General features: G+C 34.7%; 1 protein-coding gene across 5 annotated transcripts in view; it reads right to left on the reverse strand.

Moving 5' to 3' along the window:
- Positions 1 to 22,611, reverse strand: part of CNTLN (centlein) — a 275,109-nt gene that overhangs the window by 110,468 nt on the left and 142,030 nt on the right. For 4 of the 5 annotated variants that reach the window (XM_059656594.1, XM_059656592.1, XM_059656590.1 and 1 more), the window contains exons 9-12: positions 20,890 to 21,066; positions 19,020 to 19,145; positions 10,906 to 11,027; positions 9,456 to 9,572 (exon numbers count right to left, since the gene is read on the reverse strand). In XM_059656594.1, coding sequence (XP_059512577.1) covers positions 9,456 to 9,572; positions 10,906 to 11,027; positions 19,020 to 19,145; positions 20,890 to 21,066 — 542 coding nt within the window. The remainder of the gene's footprint in view (positions 1 to 9,455; positions 9,573 to 10,905; positions 11,028 to 19,019; positions 19,146 to 20,889; positions 21,067 to 22,611) is intronic. The other variant, XM_059656593.1, reaches the window with a different exon arrangement.

Raw genomic sequence — 22,611 nt, forward strand, 5'->3', positions numbered from 1 at the left:
TATTCACAAATGTCTAAGAAAAAGAATATGCAAATAACACCACAATAAAATATCACTTCATAGTCACTAAGATGGCTATAACTTATGAGAAAGAAAGAAGAAAATAAAAAAAGAGAAAATAACAAGTATTAACAAAGATGTGGGGAAAGTGGAGGCTTCCCTTAGTAGACTGGTGGGAATGTAACATAACAGAGCCACTATGAAAACAGTTTGGCAGTTCCTCAAAAAGTAATTAATTGCAAATATTTTGGATTCTCACACTTATTTTCAGGTAAGAGCCAAAAGTGAAGAAGAAAGAGAGAACAATAATGTGGGGCTGAGAAAAGCATTTGAAGAAACAATGACCAAAATTTCCGAAATTTGACAATAGGTACAAACCTAGAAATTTAAGAAGCTGTGAGAATCCCAAACAGATAAACCCAAAGAAATCCATGCCAAGACATGTCACAATTAAAACTGTGAAAAGTAAAGAAAAAGAGAAAATGATTGAAAGAAGCTAGAGAGTTTGATGTATTACCTATAAAATTACAATGATTCAAATTATACTGTATTTTCCAAAGAAACGATGGAGACCAGGAGAAATTAAGATGGTGGCATAGGTAAACACCAGAAATTGTTGCTTCGCACAACCACTTCAAAAATATAACTAAAAGACAAAACGGACATCATCCAGAACCACAGGAAGGCTGGCTAAGTGGAAATTCTACAACTAGAAGGAAAGAGAAAAGCACACTGAGACTCAGAGGAGGTGTGGAAGTAAAGTGCAGAGGTACGGAGGTGCACATGGAAAGGGCTGGCAGCTGGTTGTCTTTTTTTGGGGGGAGAGAGTCTCAAGCTCCCTACTGCTCTGAACTCCAGTTCCAGGTGAGTCTCTGGGGACCCAGATTCATACGGGGAGAAACTGGACTGACTGGCATCGGTTGGAACTCGAGGGCGGCTTTCTCTCAGAGGTGCTTGCAGTGATTACCGGGACACTGAGAACCGGGGCCTCTTAGGGTAGGACTGAGGAGCAGCCATAGCTGTTTTCTCAACCCTGTTGATCCCCTGAGACCCCGCCCCACCCAAGCTGTGCACAGAGGCTTTTGCATATGAAAGGCCTGGCCCTTTGCAATCTGAAAATTACCTGACAAACTGCAGCTGGATCAGAGAAAGCCAGAACATCCAAAACAAGGCCCAAGGCCCCACAGCAGCTTGCATTGCTTCACAGTGGAGCTCCTGCTGGGTAGCCTCAGGCAGAGGCTAAATTAGCACCTCCTTAGAGATCCAAGAGCCAGTGTACCCAGTGGTCAGAGTGGGACTATCCAGATTACAACTCCTCAGATCCATAAGGGACACACTCAGGGGGCAGATTCAGTGACCACCAAAGCCCCACTGAAGCAAGTCTTGCCCCAGAAGGGTGTCTCCACCACAGAAGTTCTCCCACTGCACACACACAGCTGATTCTCACAGCCAATTGGCCTGGAGGTCAATTCCTCCCAGTGATACCTACAACAATCAAGGCTTAACTACAACAAGACTGTGCACAAAGCCCACAAAGGGGTGCACCAAGAGTGTCCACCTCCGGTAATTGGGGAGGCTGACTCACTGGGCCCTATAGGACAGCTAGCACAGAAAGCCACTCGATCAACACAGGGAAGCATAAAAAATGCAGAGACAAAAAAAACAGGTCACAAATGACAGAAATGGAGGAAAGCAAACTACTGGATATAGAGTTCAAAACCACACTTTTAAGGTTTTTCAAGAATTTTCTAGAAACCGCTGATAAATTTAGTAAGACCCTCAATAAGTCTAATGAGACTGCCGATAAACTTAGTGAGACCCTCAAGAAATCTAGTGAGACCCTCGAGGATATGGAAAAGGACCAACTAGAAATTAAGCATACACTGACTGAAATAAAGGATATTATACAGAGTTCCAACAGCAGACTAGAGGATCGCAAGAATCAAGTCAAAGATTTGAAATACGAAGCAGCAAAAAATACCCAACTGGAAAAGCAAAAAGAAAAACGAATCCAAAAATATGAAGATAGTGTAAGGAGCCTCTGGGACTGCCGGAAGCCGGTCCATCCTTGCTGCTTGACACAGTCGCTGCAGGATAGAAACATCTGCACAGCATATGTTTCAAGGGACCTGGCGTATATAGCATACTGTTCTTAATATGTTTGCTCCCCTTAGCGCTGTGTGTTTTAACCAAGGTCACCTCTCCGAGAAAGGTTGTTTCCCCAGGTAGGGATTTTTCCCTGAAGTTAGGGAGGGGATGAAACTCCTTAACTAAGTGCCAGGCGGGTAGTTAATCAATTTAACTACAAACAATCATGCTTAAGCTACATAATCTTTACTCCCTGGAATGGAGATAAGAAACGCCCTAACCTTTGTAATAGAAATTGACAGGATTAAAATCAACTGGTATAAATACGGATGTAACAAGACAATAAACAGCAGAATCTCTCTAGAGATCCAGACCAGAACTTGGCTGGAGATCCTGGCTGGAGAACCTGGCTAGGCTGCTGATCAACTGAACACTGTCTCCGTGTCCTTCCTTCTTTGCCGACTCCGTCTATGCCTTTGGGAACCCCTGGACCTGCTGGGGTTGGACCCCGGCATGGGACAACTTCAAGCATACCAACATCTGAATTATTGGGGTGCCAGAAGAAGAGAGAGAGCAAGATATTGAAAACCTATTTGAAGAAATAATGACAGAAAACTTCCCCTACCTGGTGAAAGAAATAGACTTACAAGTCCAGGAAGCACAGAGAACCCCAAACAAAAGGAATCCAAAGAGGACCACACCAAGACACACCATGGTTAAAATGCCAAGAGCAAAAGACAAAGAGATAATCTTAAAAGCAGCAAGAGAAAAACAGTCAGTTACCTACAAGGGAGTACCCATATGACTGTCAGCTGATTTCTCAAAAGAAACTTTACTGGCCAAAAGGGAGTGGCAAGAAATATTCAAAGTGATGAATGCCAAGAACCTACAACCAAGATTACTTTATCCAGCAAAGCTATCATTCAGAATTGAAGGTCAGAGAAAGAGCTTCACAGATAAGAAAAAGCTAAGGGAGTTCATCACCACCAAACCAGTATTATATGAAATGCTGAAAGGTATCCTTTAAGAAGAAGAAAAAGGTAAAGATACAAAATATGAACAACAAATACACATGTATCAACAAGTGAATCTAAAAATCAAGTGAATAAATAATCTCATGAACAGAATAAACTGATGAATATAATAGAATCAGGGGCATAGAAAGGAAGTGGACTGACTATTCTTGTGGGGGGGGAAGGGGTTTGGGGGATGCGGGAAGAGACTGGACAAAAATCGTATACCTATGGATGAGGACAGTGGGGGGCGGGTAAGGGCAGAGGTTGGGGTGGGAACTGGGTGGAGGGGAACTATGGGGAGAAAAAAGAGGAACAACTGTAATAATCTGAACAATAAAGATTTAATAAGAAAGAAGGAAAGAAAGAAAGAAAGAAACAAACAAACAAAGAAACTATGGAGACCAGAAAGAAGTGATATATTTTTAAAACGCTGAAGACAAGAATTGGTAACCGGGAATTCTTTGTCCAATGAAAATAACCTTCAGGAATGAAGGTAAAATGACATTTTAGAAAAGGAAAACAGAAAATTTGTTGCTAGCTAACACACCATAAACAAAAGTCTAAAGAAAATCTCTTCAAACAGAATTAAAAAAAATGATTTTTAAAAATGGAAGGTCAGAAGTAAAGAAATATCAGTGGAAAGAAGAAAATGATCTCTATTATATTTATCAGTATAGGCTATCCTTCTTTTGAAGTTTTAAAATTATGTTTGAAAATTGAAGCAAAAATTATAACATCTAAATAGTTTTCCAGCCGAAACCGGTTTGGCTCAGTGGATAGAGGGTCGGCTTGCGGACTGAAAGGTCCCAGGTTCGATTCCAGTTAAGGGCATGTACCTGGGTTGCGGGCACATCCCCAGTAGGAGATGTGCAGGAGGCAGCTGATCGATGTCTCTCTCATCGATGTTTCTAGCTCTCAATCTCTCTCCTTTCCTCTTTGTAAAAAATCAATAAAATATATTTTTAAAAATAAATAAATAAATAAATAGTTTTCCAATGTATTTAGAGAAAATATTTTTTTTCTTTAATTTCTTTATTGGTTAAGATATTACAAATGTGTCCTCATCCCCCCATTAACCCCTAACCTCACCCACCCCACTCATGTTCTCATCCCCCTGTTGTTCATGTCCATTGCTTTGGCTTATATGCATGCATACAAGTCCTTTGGTTGATCTCTTCCCCTTCCCCCCACCCTCCCCTACTTTCCCTCTGGGGATTGATAGCCTGATCGCCGTTTCTCTGTCTTTGGATCTGTCCCTGTTCATCAGTCTATGTTGTTCTCTATATTCCACAAATGAGTGAGATCATGTGGTATTTATCTTTCTCTGACTGGCTAATTTCACTTAGCATAATGCTCTCCAGTTCCATCTACACAATGGAATATTACGCTGTGGTAAAAAAGAAGGAACTCTTGCCATTTGCAACAGCATGGATGGAACTAGAGAAAATTTTTAGGACAAGTAAATAATAAAGGAGGGAGCATACAGTGACAAATATAATATTAAGGTTTCTACATTCCACCTGAAATGGTAAAATGTTGATACCAGTAGACCATAAGGTAATGTATATACAACACTTAGAGCAAACATTGAAAAACTAACTCAAAGAGATATATTCAAAAACCCTATAGAAAAATAAAAAGGTAATTCTAAAAAAAAATGTTCAAGTAACACATTGGAAAGAAGGAAAAGGGAAACAGAGGAAACAAAATAATAACATGGCAAAGTTAGCTCATTAACATATAACAATTCTATATAATAAAAGGTTAATATGCAAATTGTCCCTTCGACCAAGAGTTCAACTGGGAGTTCAACTGGGAGTTTGACCAGGGGGTGGGGCTGGCCCACCAACCGCCTGTGGCCCCTCCCCACCGCCAGCCCTACCCCATCGGCCCCTATGGGGATGGGCCAGCCGGACCCTACCTGTGCATTAATTTGTGTACCAGGCCTCTAGTGAAAGATATAATGTCAGCATGCAAAAATGTAACTTACTCTATATACTAGCAAATAATACCATTTAGAATAGCTCCAAAATGTAAATACTGTTTTTTTCTACTTTTAAAAAAATTTATTGAATTTATTGGGGTGACATTGGTTAATAAAATTATATAGGTTTCAAGTATGCAATTCTATAATACATTATCTCTTTATTATATTGTGTTGTGTTCACTACCCAAAGTCAAGTCTCCTTCTGTCACCATTTATCCCTCTCTTCCTTTTTCTACCTACCCCAACCTCATTTCCCTCATAATCACCATACTGCTATCAGTGTCTATGAACTGTTTTGTTTTTATTTTGCTTAATCCCTTCACCATTTTTAATATAAATCTAACAAAAGTATTAAACATATAGAATCTACATTATAAAACTATAAAGCATTGATAAGAGGAATCTCAGTAAATTAAGAAACGTACCATATGCATGGAATAGAAGACTCAACATAGTTAATACGTCAATTCTCTTCAAGCTGATCAATAGATTTAGCACAATTCAAATCAAGATTCCTACATTACTGTGGTAGCTACAGCTATTTTTCCTTACCTATTTTTGTAGCTAAAACTTATTTAAAAAAAAGGAAAGAAAAGCCATAACAATTTTAAAAAACAATAAAGCTATTTGACTCACACTAAGTTTAAGACTCCTCAGAAAGCTACAGTAATCAAGACAGTGTAGTATTCACTAAAGTTTAGGGATTCAGATTAATGGAAATAAGTAGAATTTGCAATAGGCTGACAGAAAATATATTCAGTTAATATTTGACAGTTACAAAGGCAATTCATTAGAGAAAAGGTAGTCTTTTCAAAAGTGATGTTCATACTACTGGACAAAAATTTGCAAAAAATATAAAATAAACTTCAACCTGTAATTTACAACTTATACAAATACTAGCTCAAAATGGATCACAGAGCTAAATATAAAACTTTTCAAAGAAAACGTGGGAGAAAATACTTGTTACCTCAGGTCATGAAAATAGTTATTAGATATGACATCAAAGCTATGATCCATAAAATAAAATAATTAAGCTGAGCATTAAAATTAAAACTTTTGTCATGTAAAAGACACTGTTAAGAGAATGAAAAGGTAATCTATAGAGTGGGAGAAAATACTTACAAATCACATATTTGATTAATGATTTATATTAAGACTATATAAAAGACAATGATCATTTAATTGATTTAATAATTATCAGCTCTTAATGGGCAAAAATTTTGAACAGAAAGTCATAAAAAAGATATAAAGACAGCACATAAGCACGTGAAAATTATCAATACCATTAGCCATTAGGGAAATGCAAATTAATATCACAATGAGATACCAATGAACTAAAAAAATAATGACAAAGCTAAATGCTGATGAGGATTAGAGCAACTTGACCCATATGCATCCTGGTGGAAATGATAAATGGTATACCCACTCTGGAAAACAGTTTGGCAGTTTCTTATAGTTATACGTGCACTGACCACATACCAGTAAGGCAACTAAGAGTATTTCCCTTAAAGAGTCAAAAAGTTATTCTCATGCAAAAACCCATATACAGCAGGTCTATTCATAATTGAAAAAAAAACACACAAGAAAAGATGAAAAGACCCAAATTTTCTCCAGGAGATAAATAAATCCACTGTGGAACATCCATACAACAGAATACCATTTAGCAATAAAAAGGAACAAACTGGATGAACCAATATGAATGAATCTCAAAGGCATTTTGCTGAGTGAAAGAAGCCAGGTTCAAAAAGGTAACGCTTATATAATCCCATGCATATGACATTCTGAAAAAAGGCAAAGCTATATGAGGGAGAAAAATTCAGTGGTTGCCATGAGTTAGGGTCTTGACTACAAAAAGGCAGAAAAAGGAATTTTTTTTTGAAATAATGGAACTAGTTCGTATCCTGATAGTGGTGTTACTTAAATCTATTGTATAAATATAAATACAAATAATATAAATATAAATATAAATATAAATATAAATAATAATATAAATATAAATATATACACTCTGTTAAAACTCATAAAACTATATGCTAAAAAATTCACCTACTATATATAAATTTTTAAAAAGCAAATAAATTCTTTCCTCGTTATAAACAAATTTTAATGAATAAAATATTTACATTTGTAAGTCTTGTTTCACTATAATACTTTTAGTTTTATTTTAACATCATATTTCATTTGAACATTTAATACTGAACATGTTTCCAAGGACGTTCCTTGAGATTAGAAAGTGTGTCTAAAACTCTCATTTTATTCACAGAGCACAGTACCTGTCACAGAGCAGTAGTTCAAATACACTGTTAACTAAATGTTTCACAAAATAACTCAACCCTCCCCCTACAAAGCGCTACTATATGATTTAAAGTTTATATCAGTTATTTATCATTCTTTAAAGTTTATTAATCCAAATTTCACTATGTTTAACTAAGTTAATACTTATATTTACAAATGGCTATCACAAATGAATTTAAACAGATTTCAGGAAGGAAAAATTCCACACTTTTAGTAATGATTCTTAACATTTAATTCAAAGAGCTACCTGTAACATACACACATTGCTGAATGAACAGAATGTTCTAAGAAGTTCTCTAACTTTCTTAAACAGGCATTATTTTTTCTTTAGTTCTATTTCATTAATTAATAAAATAAATCCCAAATAATCCCCACTTATAGCTAAACTCTGTCTGAAATTTTCTTGAATAGACTAGATCTTGCAACTAAGTAGGTCAGGTCTTCTCACCTAATTCAGTTTGTCCAAAATTAACTTTCATTTAAAAAGAATACTAAAGATTATCAGAGAAAGTATTGATATGTATTACAATATGGATAAACATTAGGAAAACATTATGCTGAGTGAAAAGGGGCTAGTCACAAAGGAACAGAAGTTGTATAATTTCATTTATATGAAATATACAGCATAGGCAAATCTATAGACACAGAAAGTAGATTAGTGGTTACGTTGGGTTGGTGGGTGGAGGGACACATATTCACAAATGTGAGTGGAAGAATTGGGGAGGTCACAGCTAAGTGGTGTTGGGATTTTAGGGGGGCTTAATTAAAATCTTCTAAAATTTATTGTGATGCACAACTCTTCAAATATACTAAAAGTTATTGAACTATTCACTTTACATAGTGAATTATATGTCTTGTGAATTATATTTCAATAGAGCTATTAAAATTATCAAGGAATATTTCTGGGACAAATCTACAAAATTATTTTCAAGATAAGAGACTATTATTAGCATTGAAAAAATAGCACTAATAGAGTATAGTACACTTTAAGAGGTAATTGGAAGTATACATTTAAATCCGATATGACCATTTGCTCAAATGTTTACAATTACACAGAGAAGGTAGTAATCTAAAGTTACATGTGGTATTATACAGTATATAAGATTTTGATTATAGCTAAGATAATTCAATATTTAATTAAATTATTCCACACATAATGCTATGTTCTAGTAATCTAAAAAACATCCAGGCTTTCCCCAAAACTGCATGGTCTGAATATCAAAAATGAACTCTAAATGAGAAAATAGTTAAGTAGCTAAAGAGCTAATTATATTGTTCCATCTCCTTTTTGTTTCAAAAAAAAGAACGTGCTCTTTTTTTTCCAAGCTGAATATAATCGCCTGTGAATTATAAGATCAAGGAAGCAAACTGTATGTTTTTATAAATATGAGAATCCTTCATCAAGTTTTATATTTAAGGCAGCTAAAAGACCTATGTGAGGGATCAGCATTAAGCCCAAAGGACAGGCAGTGCACAGCAAGAAAGAAAGCAATTCCCTAGTGTCTTTTGCAGGTCACTACCAAGGACCATGTTAGCAGATACATACCAGACCCTTAACAGGCAGTTCTGCTGCTACCAGTAATTAGCTTGGACAGCTCTGGCTCCAAGAGTAGCAGCAAGGCTACACCATAATGAGCTCAACTGGGATTAGCAGGACAGGGCAGGGAACCAAGAGAGCTCAGGCATTCTGCACTGCGTATGTATCTAGGAGATCAAACAAGGATGGCTGGCTAGGTTATCCCCTCTCCACCTCATTCCAAAAATGAAGCACAGCAGTGTCTAAAATACAGGCTAATGAAGAGCGACACCTCCAACAGATGAGAGCCACATTAATTAACACAATCCCTAGATCATATTATACAGTTGCGGCTAGAGCTAGCTAATGTGCAACTTGTTATTGCATTATACATATATATTTTACAAACTAGTCCTTTTTAAAAATTTTATTGGCATAATAAAAGATGATTTCATTTCCAAATTTCCTAAGGTACTTCTCTCATGGCCTTTAATTCACAAAAACTTTCTCCCAAATGTTTATCTAAGCCCATATTGTTAAAAAAGAAACTCACTTTTGAATCATTAGCTCCTGGTTTTCCCTTTTGAAATAGGCCAGTTCATTCCATACAGCATCGGAATCTTCTTGTCGAAGTTGTTGGGGATCTGCTCTCTTTATTTTAAAAATAGGACTGAAATCAGAAAAATAAAGTTGCTTTCTTCCTTCATATGTTCAAAGTACAATAAAAATCCATATAAATATTCCCTAAATTTAAAAAATATCTATTGACCAAAGATCTAATTCAAGCTCACTATTTATGGAATGAATTCCCTAAAACCTAAGTACATAGAAATTAAAATCCTGTATCATAATTTCCTAAAAAGTTAAACTGTTACTGTGGAAAGCAAACTTTCAAGCAGAAACATGATATTCTATTTTTCTCATTCATTCCACTAGTAATAAAACATACATTGTAAGATTGTCAGTTTCTAAAAAAGGCTATAGTCAATCAAGCTATTATCAGTGAATATGGGAGAAAGTAGTTTTCACACTTCTAGTGACTACTAAAAAGTCAGGTGAGCATCTAAATTGTTTTATCACTGCTTTACTGACAAATTGTTTTATCACTGCTTTACTGACAAACTGTTTTATCACTGCTTTACTGACAAACAATATGAAACATTTTCCATTCTTTAAAGGAAGAAAATTAGATGTGACAATTAGATCTACAAAACATGCCAAATGCCCTTTATGTTTTCATTTTCTATACATAAACTCTTTGTTTTTATTTTGTAAAAGTGCTGTACTGGCCAATTTAGAAATAGTCTTTCTCTATTGAATAGACCAATGTGTACCATCAACATTGCCCTAAAGGATCCATCTCGAAAGATGAAAGGGTAGTAGATTTTCTGTACACATTCAGTCCTTTGCCCTTTGTTGATACTGTTAACAAGAGTGTCACAACTAACCAACAACTGAACACCTGTTCAAGAGCAATTAAACTGGGACCTCCAATTCGTTCAGATAAGCTGCAGAACAAACTGACGGATAGTAAAGATTTTCAAATTACATACTAAGTTGAATTAGTTTTAAGATAGTTAACTATATATGTGTGAATTTCATATTTCTCTTGTCTTTCAATTAAAATTTAAATGCTTTCTGAGTAATAAATATTGTAACACCAATATTTTATTTATTTAAAATAGTTTTCAAGCAAATAAATATGAACAATTTTTGCTTTAAGTTATAGCATTTATTAAGCTACACTAATGAAGTAAAAATTTATATAAGAATTCATAATTACTTATGCTAATGATTTCTGCAAATGATAGAAAAACCTGTAGTTATTGCTAGCATATTTCTCTGTTTTCATTTATTATATTCTCTATTTAAAAATTCACAATAAAGATTTCACCTACAAATAATTTCTTTAAAATCAAACAAAAGCCATTAAAACACTTATATGATGCTACTCCATTTCATTTAATATTTAGGGAAATGCCTTTATGAGCTATGTAACTCACATGCCACTGCCTTCTTCCCACTGTTTTAATTGCTCTTTTACTGCCCTGTAGTTGGTCTGTAACATCTGTAGCCTTTCCTTGCGTTTTTCATGGGCATCTCTTAGCTCATCATTTTCTTGGCTCTATAGAACACAAAAAAGCAAGCACACAAGTCTGAAGTAAGTATTAGTATAATGTTACACATAAAAGGTTTCCTATCAAAATATGAAATTTAAAAGAAAATAGTATATCAATATGAATGAATTTATACTACTTATGTAGTTTAAGAAGAAAAGCATTCCTAAAGTCACAGGATTGCTTGATATATTTGACTTTCATTGATTTTTTAAAGCTGATGAAGTAATTTCAAACATTTGCTATCAAATTAGTTTTCTTGTTGTTAATACATACAAATATTTATTGAGCCAATCTTATAGAGGTTTTATTTTTATTTTTCAACAAAAGGATTTATCCATATATTTACCTGATTAGTTTGTTAATTATAAGTGCACATAAAATTTATATAAGTGACTTTAAGTAAGACAATTCTTCAGCCCATGTATTCATAATTACTCTGTTATAAGGCACAATAATTACACAAGAGGAAGAAAATCAGTTTGGACCTATGCTAGGAGGAGTGCAGGTTAGCCTTTTGGGTTGTACCATGAAGATGGGAAAGCTGGATTTAGTACTCTTGAAGAGGTCATGAAATAGACAAACCAAACATTACTTGGTTAAACAATTGTCTTAAATAAAGCACAGACAATACATATTTTTAGATATAACCACAAAATGAACTTATAAAAGCCAAATTTTCAATTCAGAGGATATATTTGTATTACTTATGAACTGTGTTTCTCAAAGTAGGAAAATTCTTGAGTTTTTTTACCCTTGAGAATTTCACATTTGTTTTTTAAACTCTCATATTTCTGTATGAAGGAACTGGTATACTTATTTAGTGAGGTTAAGAGGTACTCTCTAATAGTATAGTGAGGTTAGATGAGTAGGCACATGGCAGTCAGAAAGATCTGAATTCCATTCCTGAAGCTTTATCCTGTTAGCTGCATGCATAATCTTTTTTTTTTATAATTGAAAATTGTAAATTTTTTATTGATTAATAAATTATATAGTATAGGGTTCTGTATGGAATAGCATATCAGGTAAATGGCCTCCACAGCTTTGCTGGCACATATTGCCTGAGCAGTCGCATTTTCGAAGAATGGTCCGATGATGCCTCCAGCCCAAAATCCGCACCAAACGGTGACACGTTGTGGATGCATTTGTTTCTCAACATGCATGCATAATCTTAAGAACACTATATAAATTAATACAATTTCTTTCTCTGTAAAATATACAAAGACAGAGATTTAAATTATGACGACTAAATTAAACAAGCACTGTGATTGCCCTACAGAGGCACAAAGCACAACTCAGCTTCCTTAACGCTCTTATCATTTGGAAGCCAAATTCACTGTTTCCTTGACTATCTCCCTTATCAATAGTAAGATTAAATACAGAGTTTGCATTATTTTATTGAATTCTAATTATCTCAATAGTATAGCTATTCTGTCATTCTACTTTGAATAAATGTCTAAGAGGATAACTTCAGTAATTCTATTAAGTAGTTATTAGGAAGTATTTGAGTCCGGTGTGTACCAAGTGCTGAAAAGTAACTGGTTTATATCATAGTTAAAAATCCCAGCTCCTGAATTCATTTTTGTTCATTTCAACCTAAGAACCAGATATTAAGAGCCTAAATACAGGGTGTTAAGTGCTGATAAGAGCTCAAGTCCTTTAGCCTCCCACCACTCTGCCCATCCCCCCCTGGGGCTTCACCACATTATTCTCTTTGTCCAGGAGCTATGCATATATGCATATATATTCTTTGGTTGTTCTCTTCTAGTCTTCCCCTCTGAGATCTGTCAGTCTGTTCCATTTATCCATGCCTCTGGTCCTATTTTGTTTGTTAGTTTATTTTGCTCTTTTGAGTCCACATATAAGTGAGATCATGTGATAGCTGTCTTTCTCTGACTGGTTTATTTTGCTTAGCACAATAATCTCCAGGTCTATTCATGCTATCGCAACGGGTTAAGACTTCCTTTTTTTCACTAGTATAACAAAGTAGTATTCCATTGTGCAAATGTACCACAGCTCTTTTATCCTAGAATGTTTATATAATTTTTATGAAATTATGAAAATCTAAACTATTTAAAATGAAATCAAGTTAGATATTTGATAAATCAATTTCATGGACATAATATATAATAATTATCTTAACTAAAGTTTCATCCATTAATTTGTGCTTTGATAATGCTAATATTCAACTGTAATACATGGGTTAAATTAGTCCTAGAGACTATTGTTCTTTTAGTCTACTTCAAAACAGACAGTAAAGTCCTGGCCAGGTAGTTCGGTTGGTTGGAGCATTGTCCCATACACCAAAAGGTTACAGGTTTGATTCCCAGTCAGGGCACATACCTAGGTTGCAGGTTCAATCCCGGGTCAGGGAGCATATGGGAAGCAACCAATCGATGTTTCTCTCTCACACTTATGTTTTTCTTTCTTGATCTCTCTCTCTCAAAAATCAATAAACACATCCTTAGGTGAGGGTTAAAAATGTTATATAAATATAACCTAGCTAGCTAGATAGATAGAAAGATAGATTATATATATTTCAAATAAAAGTTTTCTTATTTTACTACAAGAATAGATATATATCAGTCAAAAGTTATATATCTCAAAAGAAATGTTTATAAAGAATAATCAAAAAAATTTTATAATATTCTAAAAATACAGGTTAATTGTAGTTTGAATTATGATTATTTAGGTCCCATTTTGACTTATAATAACTTAAGTCAAAACAATTGCAATTCAGTTGGGAATTATTACCCCCAAAGTCCTTATCAAGTATAAGGAATAAAAAATATATGTAACATCACTAATTACTACATTTTCCTAAGAGGACACACAAAAATATGCAATGGACAGTCACTGAATTAGATCCACTTATTAGATAATTCAATAAAACATTTACTGAGTACCTTTTATGTATTTTGCAATTAAACTAGCTAAACTAGAGGCTCTAACTTCTATATTTAACTTATATGTACAAACAAGTCTAAATAACTAAAACATTAGAAAATAGGAAAGTTGTAAAACTGACTTTCTTCAATGATATATGCAATTCTACTTTAAGTTCATAAGAACAGAATGATTCTTAGTCTAGTCTTCTAGTTGGACAAAGGCTCCTTGACAGGCATACGACAAACTACGAGTATAAACACTGTTAATGAAACATTGGCTCAATCTTCAGGGAATAAAGTATTCCATTGATGTTTAATTTCAGCAGAATGTATAAAGCTCATAAATATGAGAGTATTAAAAATAAGACATAAACTGTAATCAGAGGACATATTGATGTTATTAAAAGGCAGAGAACAGTGGTAATGGAAATCAAGTTGCCAAATGCATGAAAGTTAGTAGAGCAGAGATTCATGGCATTAGTGATCTCAAGGATAGTATGAATTTCATAAAGCTCTGATGCATTGCTTTCCAAATTACACTTTGTAAGTTGTTAGTTCACTACATTCATGAAGTCAGGATTTGAAAATGGATGGGATTTTTGTAATAGGTTTCATTGTTTCCATTACTGTTGGCTCTTTTATTACAACACTGGTCACCCATCTTGAAAACTTGTACAACTAGCCACAAAAGAAAGCTGAGCAAGAGAATGTGTTAATATTTTTACAAAACTCAAAACTAGTATTAAAATAATATGCATAACTTATGGCTGATCTAGTAACTACCATCATTTCAATGTATCAAAGTGCATATATGTAAATTAAAAAGCACCCTGGGCCCAATCATTCTCCTTAGAATTGCTTTACAATACAGGTTTTGTTTACCCACTTCTTTTGCTTTATGCACTTGATTACAGTACCCATTTTATGCAGTTCTTTTACTCCTTTAAAATAAGAAATCCTTCCCTACTAAATGATAACATGCAAAAAATATTGCTCCCATTTTTTTGCCTTATCTTGCAAATCTGTGACAGAAAACATACATTTGAAATTCATGATTATCATACATGAACTTGAAAAAGGAATATAGAAAAAGTATACATGAAAAATAAATTGTTTGAAAATCAATGTTACTTTGGAAAATAAACTTGAGGCCTTATGCAAGAGAGCTGTTATTAGATAAAATAAATGAGGAAATAAATGAGTAGAATGCTACTGAGACTTTCTGAAATAAGAAATTCAAGAGGTAGAAGAGAATAGCTCTAAAAATATCTGAATTGTTCTATTCCTTCCTGCCAAAGACAAGGGTCTATCAAAGACTCACAGACTACTGGGGGCAAATGAGTGGAGATTCTCTACTACTAAATGGGATATTTTATATGCCAACTTCATTGCCTAGATATTGGGTTAATCATTATTTTTGGGTGTATCTGTGAGGGTGTTTATGTATAAAATTAACATTTAAACTAGCAGAGTAAAAAATCAGATTGCTCTGCCCAATTGGCACGGCTCAGTGGTTGAGCATCAACCTATGAACCAGGAGGTCACCATTCCATTCCCGGGTTGTGGGCTCGATTCCCAGTGTGAGGCATGTAGGAGGCAGCCAATCAATGATTCTCTCTCATCATTGATGTTTCTCTCTCTGTGTGTCCCTCACCCTCCCTTCCTCTCTGAAATCAATAAAAATATATATATTTTTAAAAGCAGATTGCCCTTTGCAATGGGATGGGCTTCATCCAATCTACTGAAGGCCTGAATAGAATAAAAGGCTGAGTAAGAAAGACTTCTTTCTTTATGCCTGATTGTCTCTGAGCTGGGACAAAGAGCTCCTGCCCTCAGACTCAAACTTGGACCAGGACTGGAACTTACACCATCATCTCTCCTGGTTCTCAGGCCTTTGGACAGGGCCGGACCTATTCCATTGGCTTTCCTGGATCTTAATGACTGTAGGCCTTGGACTCTCAGACTTCATGATAACATGAGCCAACTCTTTATAGTAAATCAATCTCTCTCTCTCTCTCTCTCTCTCTCTCTCTCTCTCTCTATATATATATATATATATATATATATATATATATATATGTTTTAGAATAATGATGTCTATTTCAGGAAGATTAAAGGGTTATAGTCTATTGGTTTTGATTCTCTGTAGAATCCAGATTAATACAGGATAGAAGCCATGGTATGTGAATTTCAAGAACTATGCAAAAAGGTGAAAATGATAAACTTGACTTCCTAAACATGCCCATAATATCCTGTAATACCCAAATGTTGACACTGAAACACTATATTTATCTAATCACTTAGCATGTTCTTATCTAGAGAAAGGATCTTAGAGATAAAAAGTCATCTTTTCTCCTACTGTACAAGTGACTAGCACTTTGCTTGGCTAACTGCATTGCTTCATAAGTTCTGGAGTAAACAGATAAATAGGCAAATAACTCCAGGCATACAAATTTAAGTAGGCTAACAGCTAACAAGCTGAGGTCATAATATGACCATTTTATTTTGGGTAGAAACAATCCTATATAATAAAAGAGAAACATGTAAATTGACCATCCCTCTGCTATGCTCACCAGCCAATCAGGAGTGAGTATGCAAATTAACCCAACAAAGATGGCAGTTTAATTTGCATACACAGGCACGGATTAGCTGGGTGCAGGGTGGCCGTTTGCACGCATGCCAGTGCCAAGTAACCTGGGTCCCGGGGACACCGGACCCAGGCCTCTCTGAGCCTGTAGGCACGCACATAGGCCCGGAGTGGCCAGGGACAGGACAGGAACACCCTCCGCATCACCGTGACGGGCCCATAGGCAGTGTGCATGTGCAGAGTGGCCAGGATGCAGGGCGGGACAGCGATAAAACCAAGAGCGCAGGAGCACCAAGAATTCTGGGAATCAGTTCTGGTGGCAGATGGATCTCCTAGACCAGGGGTCCTCAAACTTTTTAAACAGGGGGCCAGTTCACTGTCCCTCAGACCGTTGGAGGGCCGGACTGTAGTTTAAAAAAAAACTAGGAACCAATTCCTATGCACACTGCACATATCTTATTTTGGAGTAAAAAAACAAAACGGGAACAAATACAATATTTGTATTTGCATGGTTCGTAGTTTGAGGACCCCTGTCCTAGACAATAGAGCAAAGTGAGCCTGGAGCAAGTTACTGTTGCAGTGGGGGATGGAGGGAAAGCAAAGGTGAGAGACATAAGTAAAATTAGAGTGTCTAGGAAAAATTAAAGGAAAGATATCCTAAAACTTTCAGGAAATGTCCACCAATGAAGCAAAGAAAAAAAAAATGCCTCTATTATTCTGTGAGCAACAAACCACACTGGGTTGGGGGTCTCAGACAATTCGCTCATATGATTGCAAAGACAGACAGAAACTCCCGGATTGGAGGGGGCTCCCCAGAGGGCTCCCAGATTGGAGAGAGTGCAGGTCAGGCTGAGGGACCCACCCCCCAGTGCATGAATCTTCATGCACCAGGCCCCTAGTAGATAATAATTTTCCTTTATTTGAGAACTAACAGTTTAACTCTGAATAAATAGAAATTAACACAATGTTTAGTGAAAAGGCAAAAAAATTAGTAATTGTAGCCATGGTTAACTATACCTCTACTAGTAAACCATATTATGTTCTAGACCAGCCGTGGGCAAACTACGGCCCGCGGGCCGGATCCAGCCCATTTGAAATGAATAAAACTAAAAAAAAAAAAAAGACCGTACCCTTTTATGTAATGATGTTTACTTTGAATTTATATAAGTTCACACAAACACTCCATCCATGCTTTGGTTCCGGCCCTCCGGTCCAGTTTAAGAACCCATTGTGGCCCTCGAGTCAAAAAGTTTGCCCACCCCTGTTCTAGACTATATATAAGTCAAACCTCTTTCTCCCTAAGAGTAATCTATATTATATGACAAAGAATCTAAGCTTTAAATATATTAGACTAATCATGTGTAAGTTGGGCTTATCATAAAACTATTTGAGAATCAATTAAGTGGCAAATCTCAAATAGTGCAGGCCTTCAGGTAGTTGTAAATGAAGAATGACAAGATTAACCACATTAAAATCTCAGAAAAATAAAGTCCTCAATATAACATTGGTTCAATATGCACAACCAACTTCTGCTGAGAAATAGAATTCAAAGTATAACTTGGAAAGAATAAACTCTCAAAGATAAGCTGAAAGGTATATACTTCTTAAACACTGGTAGAATGCCAATTCTAATGTCATATATTCTAAAACAAATTCAATTGTAATGGAAAAAATAATGTATATTTATTTACCATTTTGACTATGTAATTTTTCTGTAAAGGACACTAAGTGGCCTGAGCTAGCTTGTATAGTTTTTAGCTCACCAGTCTTTTTGTTTATCCTATATAATAAAGAGAGAATATGCTAATTGACCCTCATGCCATCGCAAAGATGGCGGCACCCACAGCCAATAAGGAGGGAATATGCTAATTGACTGCCCCACCCTCAAAGATGGTGGCGCCCACAGCCACACAATGGCAGTGCCCAGTCCCCTCAGCCCCCCAGATGCCTAGGGGTGGCCCGAGGCACAGGCAAGCCTCGGATGGTGGCTGCCCAGCCGCCCAGGGCCACTCGAGGCTCAGGTAACCAGGGCCGCTGAGGCTTGTGCTGCCGGCAGTGGCAGCAGCAGAGGTGTGATGGGGGCATCACCTCCCGATTGCCGGGTTGCCTCCTGCCCGTAAGGGCTCCTGGACTGTGAGAGGCGGCAGGCCGGGCTGAGGGACCCCTCCTCCAGTGCATGAATTTTCATGCACCGGGCCTCTAGTCATATATAAAAGAAATACAAGAAATTGATTTTCAGTTGTTAAAATTCTATTTTTTTCCTCTGAGAAACTATAATAAATGTATTTCCAATATTAAGCCAAAATATTCCCCAATAATTTTAAAGTGATAGTTTTCAAACAGCAATTTTTTATTACTTTATGATCCTCAGAAATCTTAAAACAAGACCAACAGATTACACATTTTTATACATATATTTAAATTCAGGAAAGATAAAGGATAAGCAGTAGTTTGTGAAATGAATGTTTACTTCCTCTATCTTTACCTTTGTAAGGTTATTACTAAAGGAATGATTTAATGTTCACCTTTAGTTGTAGTGCCTTCTCTAAGTTTTCAATCTTTCTTTCAGCTTTTCTCAGCTTCTTTACCTCCTCTGAGTCTGTGAAAGAGCTCTTTGGGGACAAAGACCTTGAACGTTTCACAGGTGGTTCCTCGAGAATAAAACAAGGACATGGTTGAACTAGTTGGAACACTGGATTATGAAAGACATGCAAAATTAAAGAACACGTAATTTTGAATACTAATAATGAATTATAAAAAAATCCTGCATGGAATACCAGAGAAATAACAAGCAGAATTACTACAGTGCTACTGCTAAAGGTTTCTCTGTGACTCGTTAATGAGAATATTCATTTACATTTACATTGTTTCTTTCAGAATAATGATGTCCCATTAGGGAAGACTAAAGGGTTATAGACTCAGAAATGCAAGAAACCTCATTACAAAGGAGGGGATAGAGGCTGGTCTAATTGCTCTATAAGGGTCCAAGGTTACACTTGATAGGACAACCAGAAACAAGAGGGAAAGGATTTTTTCCCCTTTGAAATAGTTTAACACACTGTGAAGTTGAAGGAACAATATGCTTGAGGAATATAAATACAACAGACAGTAGATCTTATACTGTAATGACCATATGGTCATTAACTATAATGTGGCTAACTAGAGACATGAATGTGTGTTTATATTATGTACAGCTTCATATACCAATCTGGAGAAGGAATATGTAAAAGCAACTATTAAGCTGAGCAACATATTGTTCATACTTACTGAATATCCTTATGAAAGAAAAAAATTTTGTTAAAAATATGCCTCTTGTTTTCTTGACTTTTTTAAAAGCAATGAAACAGCAAGTCAATGCATTTTTTAAACTTCAGCAATAAAGCAAGTAACCAAATTAGGTCCTGTAATGTTTTCTTTCAATTTTAGGAATGTCTTATTTCACTTAAATAATGCTCAATGCCATGAAAGTACTCCAAAATTGCAAGAAACATAAAATACAGTTATGCTTAAATAAAAAAGTACATATATCATACATATACATAAAGCTCATTCTTCTGAAAATTACTAACATTAGAGAAAATAAATAAAAGTACCACAGAAACATGGATCTAATTTTAAATGCTTTCTTTATTCAGATAATTTGTTCCACTCAGGAAAAACTGAAAAGAACCAAAAACAATTATCTTAAAATCATGGCTTACTACTTAATAAAAACATTATTTTCTATTGCTGAACTAACAAGTATAAGAAAAATATGTCTAAAACTTACTTTTAGGGAAATGTTATTTCAATTTTGTCTAGGAATAACATATTTACAATGTGATATGAAGTTTTAATATTAGTCAATGTTCAAAAATATTTTTGCATCATAACAGGAATATATAATGAATACTACAAAAAGGGAAACCTGAGACATTAATAGACAACAAACATGCTACAAAATTGTTTATTTTTCACTATTGCTATGCCTTTAAATCTCAGTATTTATAACTGTACATATTAATGTTAAATTCCATTTAATATTTTATATTCCACATGAGCGGTATTTAAATATAATTGAATAAAAATTAAGGTATCTATTTCTTGTAATTAAAATTAGAATATTGAATTAGTGACTATACCACCTTAAAATTATTATGCAGATTAATGTATCTAATTAACGCATTTATCTAATCTATAGATAAGTTAATATATGGACATTAATTTACTGCAAAACAGGTATAATAACACTTTAAAAAGGAAAAACATTCTTCTCTCAATTATTTTATTGAATGTTTGGCACATAATATTTTTTAAAAGCAGGGAAGTAAATGTGCCTGCTTGTTTCTTAACTTTATTGCTTGCACTGCCAACTTCATTCTGACAAGATCACAAAAATGACAAAAATGTCCCTACCTTTTGTTTCCCTTCCACATTTGTACAAATGCTCTTTTCTGAGGAACCCTGGTTGATCAATCTGTTCTCTGACAGTTTTTCATTTGCTATTTTTAGTCTCTCCTGTAAATACTCAATTTCAGACTTCTGTGACACCATTAAGGTTTCCAAACTCGATAAAGATGGCTGTTGAAATACCTATTTTTAAAAAGCAAATAAAAGTACAGCTCATATTACTCACATATATGCAAATATTTAAATATAATATGTGTCATATTTACTCAGAGAATGAAAATTTCATTTCAATAATAAACTGTAAACTAGCACTAGCTTAACTTCTATCATTCTACAAAATAACCAAGAGTCTGTATAAACATGTTCATAAATAATATTTTCATACAGACTTGCAAGAGAAAAAATTTAAAGCATGGTTTCATGATACACACCACTGACTTATAAATTATTTCAATTTTATGATTATACACATATATATTTCCTCATGAAATAATCAACCCACCATCTTATCATCAAGAGTTATGCAATACCATGGGATCTAAAACTGGGAAAAGGAAATGAATAGTACTATAGGCCTAATTAGCTTTTAATGTATTATCATTTAATAATAACAATTCAAAGAACTCTGATAATTTTAAAAGAATGTAGTTTACAGTATTCTCTTTTGAAATTTATTCTTGTCAGATCAACTGCTAATGGTAAGCACCACATTTTAACAACAGAAATCATAGAAACATTAAGCTTGAAGAAACCTGTTTATGAAAACTAGCATTCTGCAAAATTCTATTGCCATCCTAACTTAATATGCTTGAAACATTAAAATCCATGCATATATGCTATTTCAAATTAACAACTTCATTTACAAAAAATAAAATATAATAACTCTTAGTGAAAACAGTTTTTGTTGATTTCAAGCAAAGTCAAATCTTATGATTCTAGTATTAATAATATGGATCGAGTAGCCCTGAAAATAATTTAAATATATATATATATATATATATCCCCATGTTTCCTAAATGATATTCTTAAAGACTATAAGAAAAATATATGTCTAACTTTTATGAACCAAGAATGCGAAATATTACCCTTTTCTGGTTTTGACTACTTTTTTCATTTTTTAGGGGATTAGCAAAATTTTCCTAATTCTAAGCTGTAATTTTTATAATTAGTGGTAGCACCTATCTGTGATTTATACTATTATATTTCCTTCATATATAAATTACCTGATTTGTTTCCCAACCTTTATTCTATCATACTACTAAACTTTTTCCTCAGTGTTGTTCATATATTGTACCTTTACAACACTTAAAATATAATAAAAACTTATTCTATTACCTTGCGTTGAACATAAAATTAAAACACTTTAAGGCTTTCCTTCCAAACTCTAAAGGACTTTGCCCGATTCGTTCATCGCCCTTTTAATAATTGTATGACTTTGATTTCTTTTATTTTTTTCTTCCTATTATGTAACCCAATATATAATGTTTATAAACTATATCATTTTTAGATTATTTTAAATGTTTTCCTTTTTTAATTTATTGGGATGGCACTGGTTAACAAAATTATAAAGGCTTCAGGTGCACAATTCCACAACACATCATTGGTACACTGTATTATATGTTCACCACACTAAGTGAAGTCTCTGTCCATCACCATTTGTCCCCCCTATAGCCTCCTCTACCTACCACACCATTTCCCCCCCCCAGTAATTATATCTTTTGATCGGGA

This window comes from Myotis daubentonii, chromosome 11 (genome assembly GCF_963259705.1).
Source record: "Myotis daubentonii chromosome 11, mMyoDau2.1, whole genome shotgun sequence".
Classification (NCBI taxonomy): Eukaryota; Metazoa; Chordata; class Mammalia; order Chiroptera; family Vespertilionidae; genus Myotis; species Myotis daubentonii.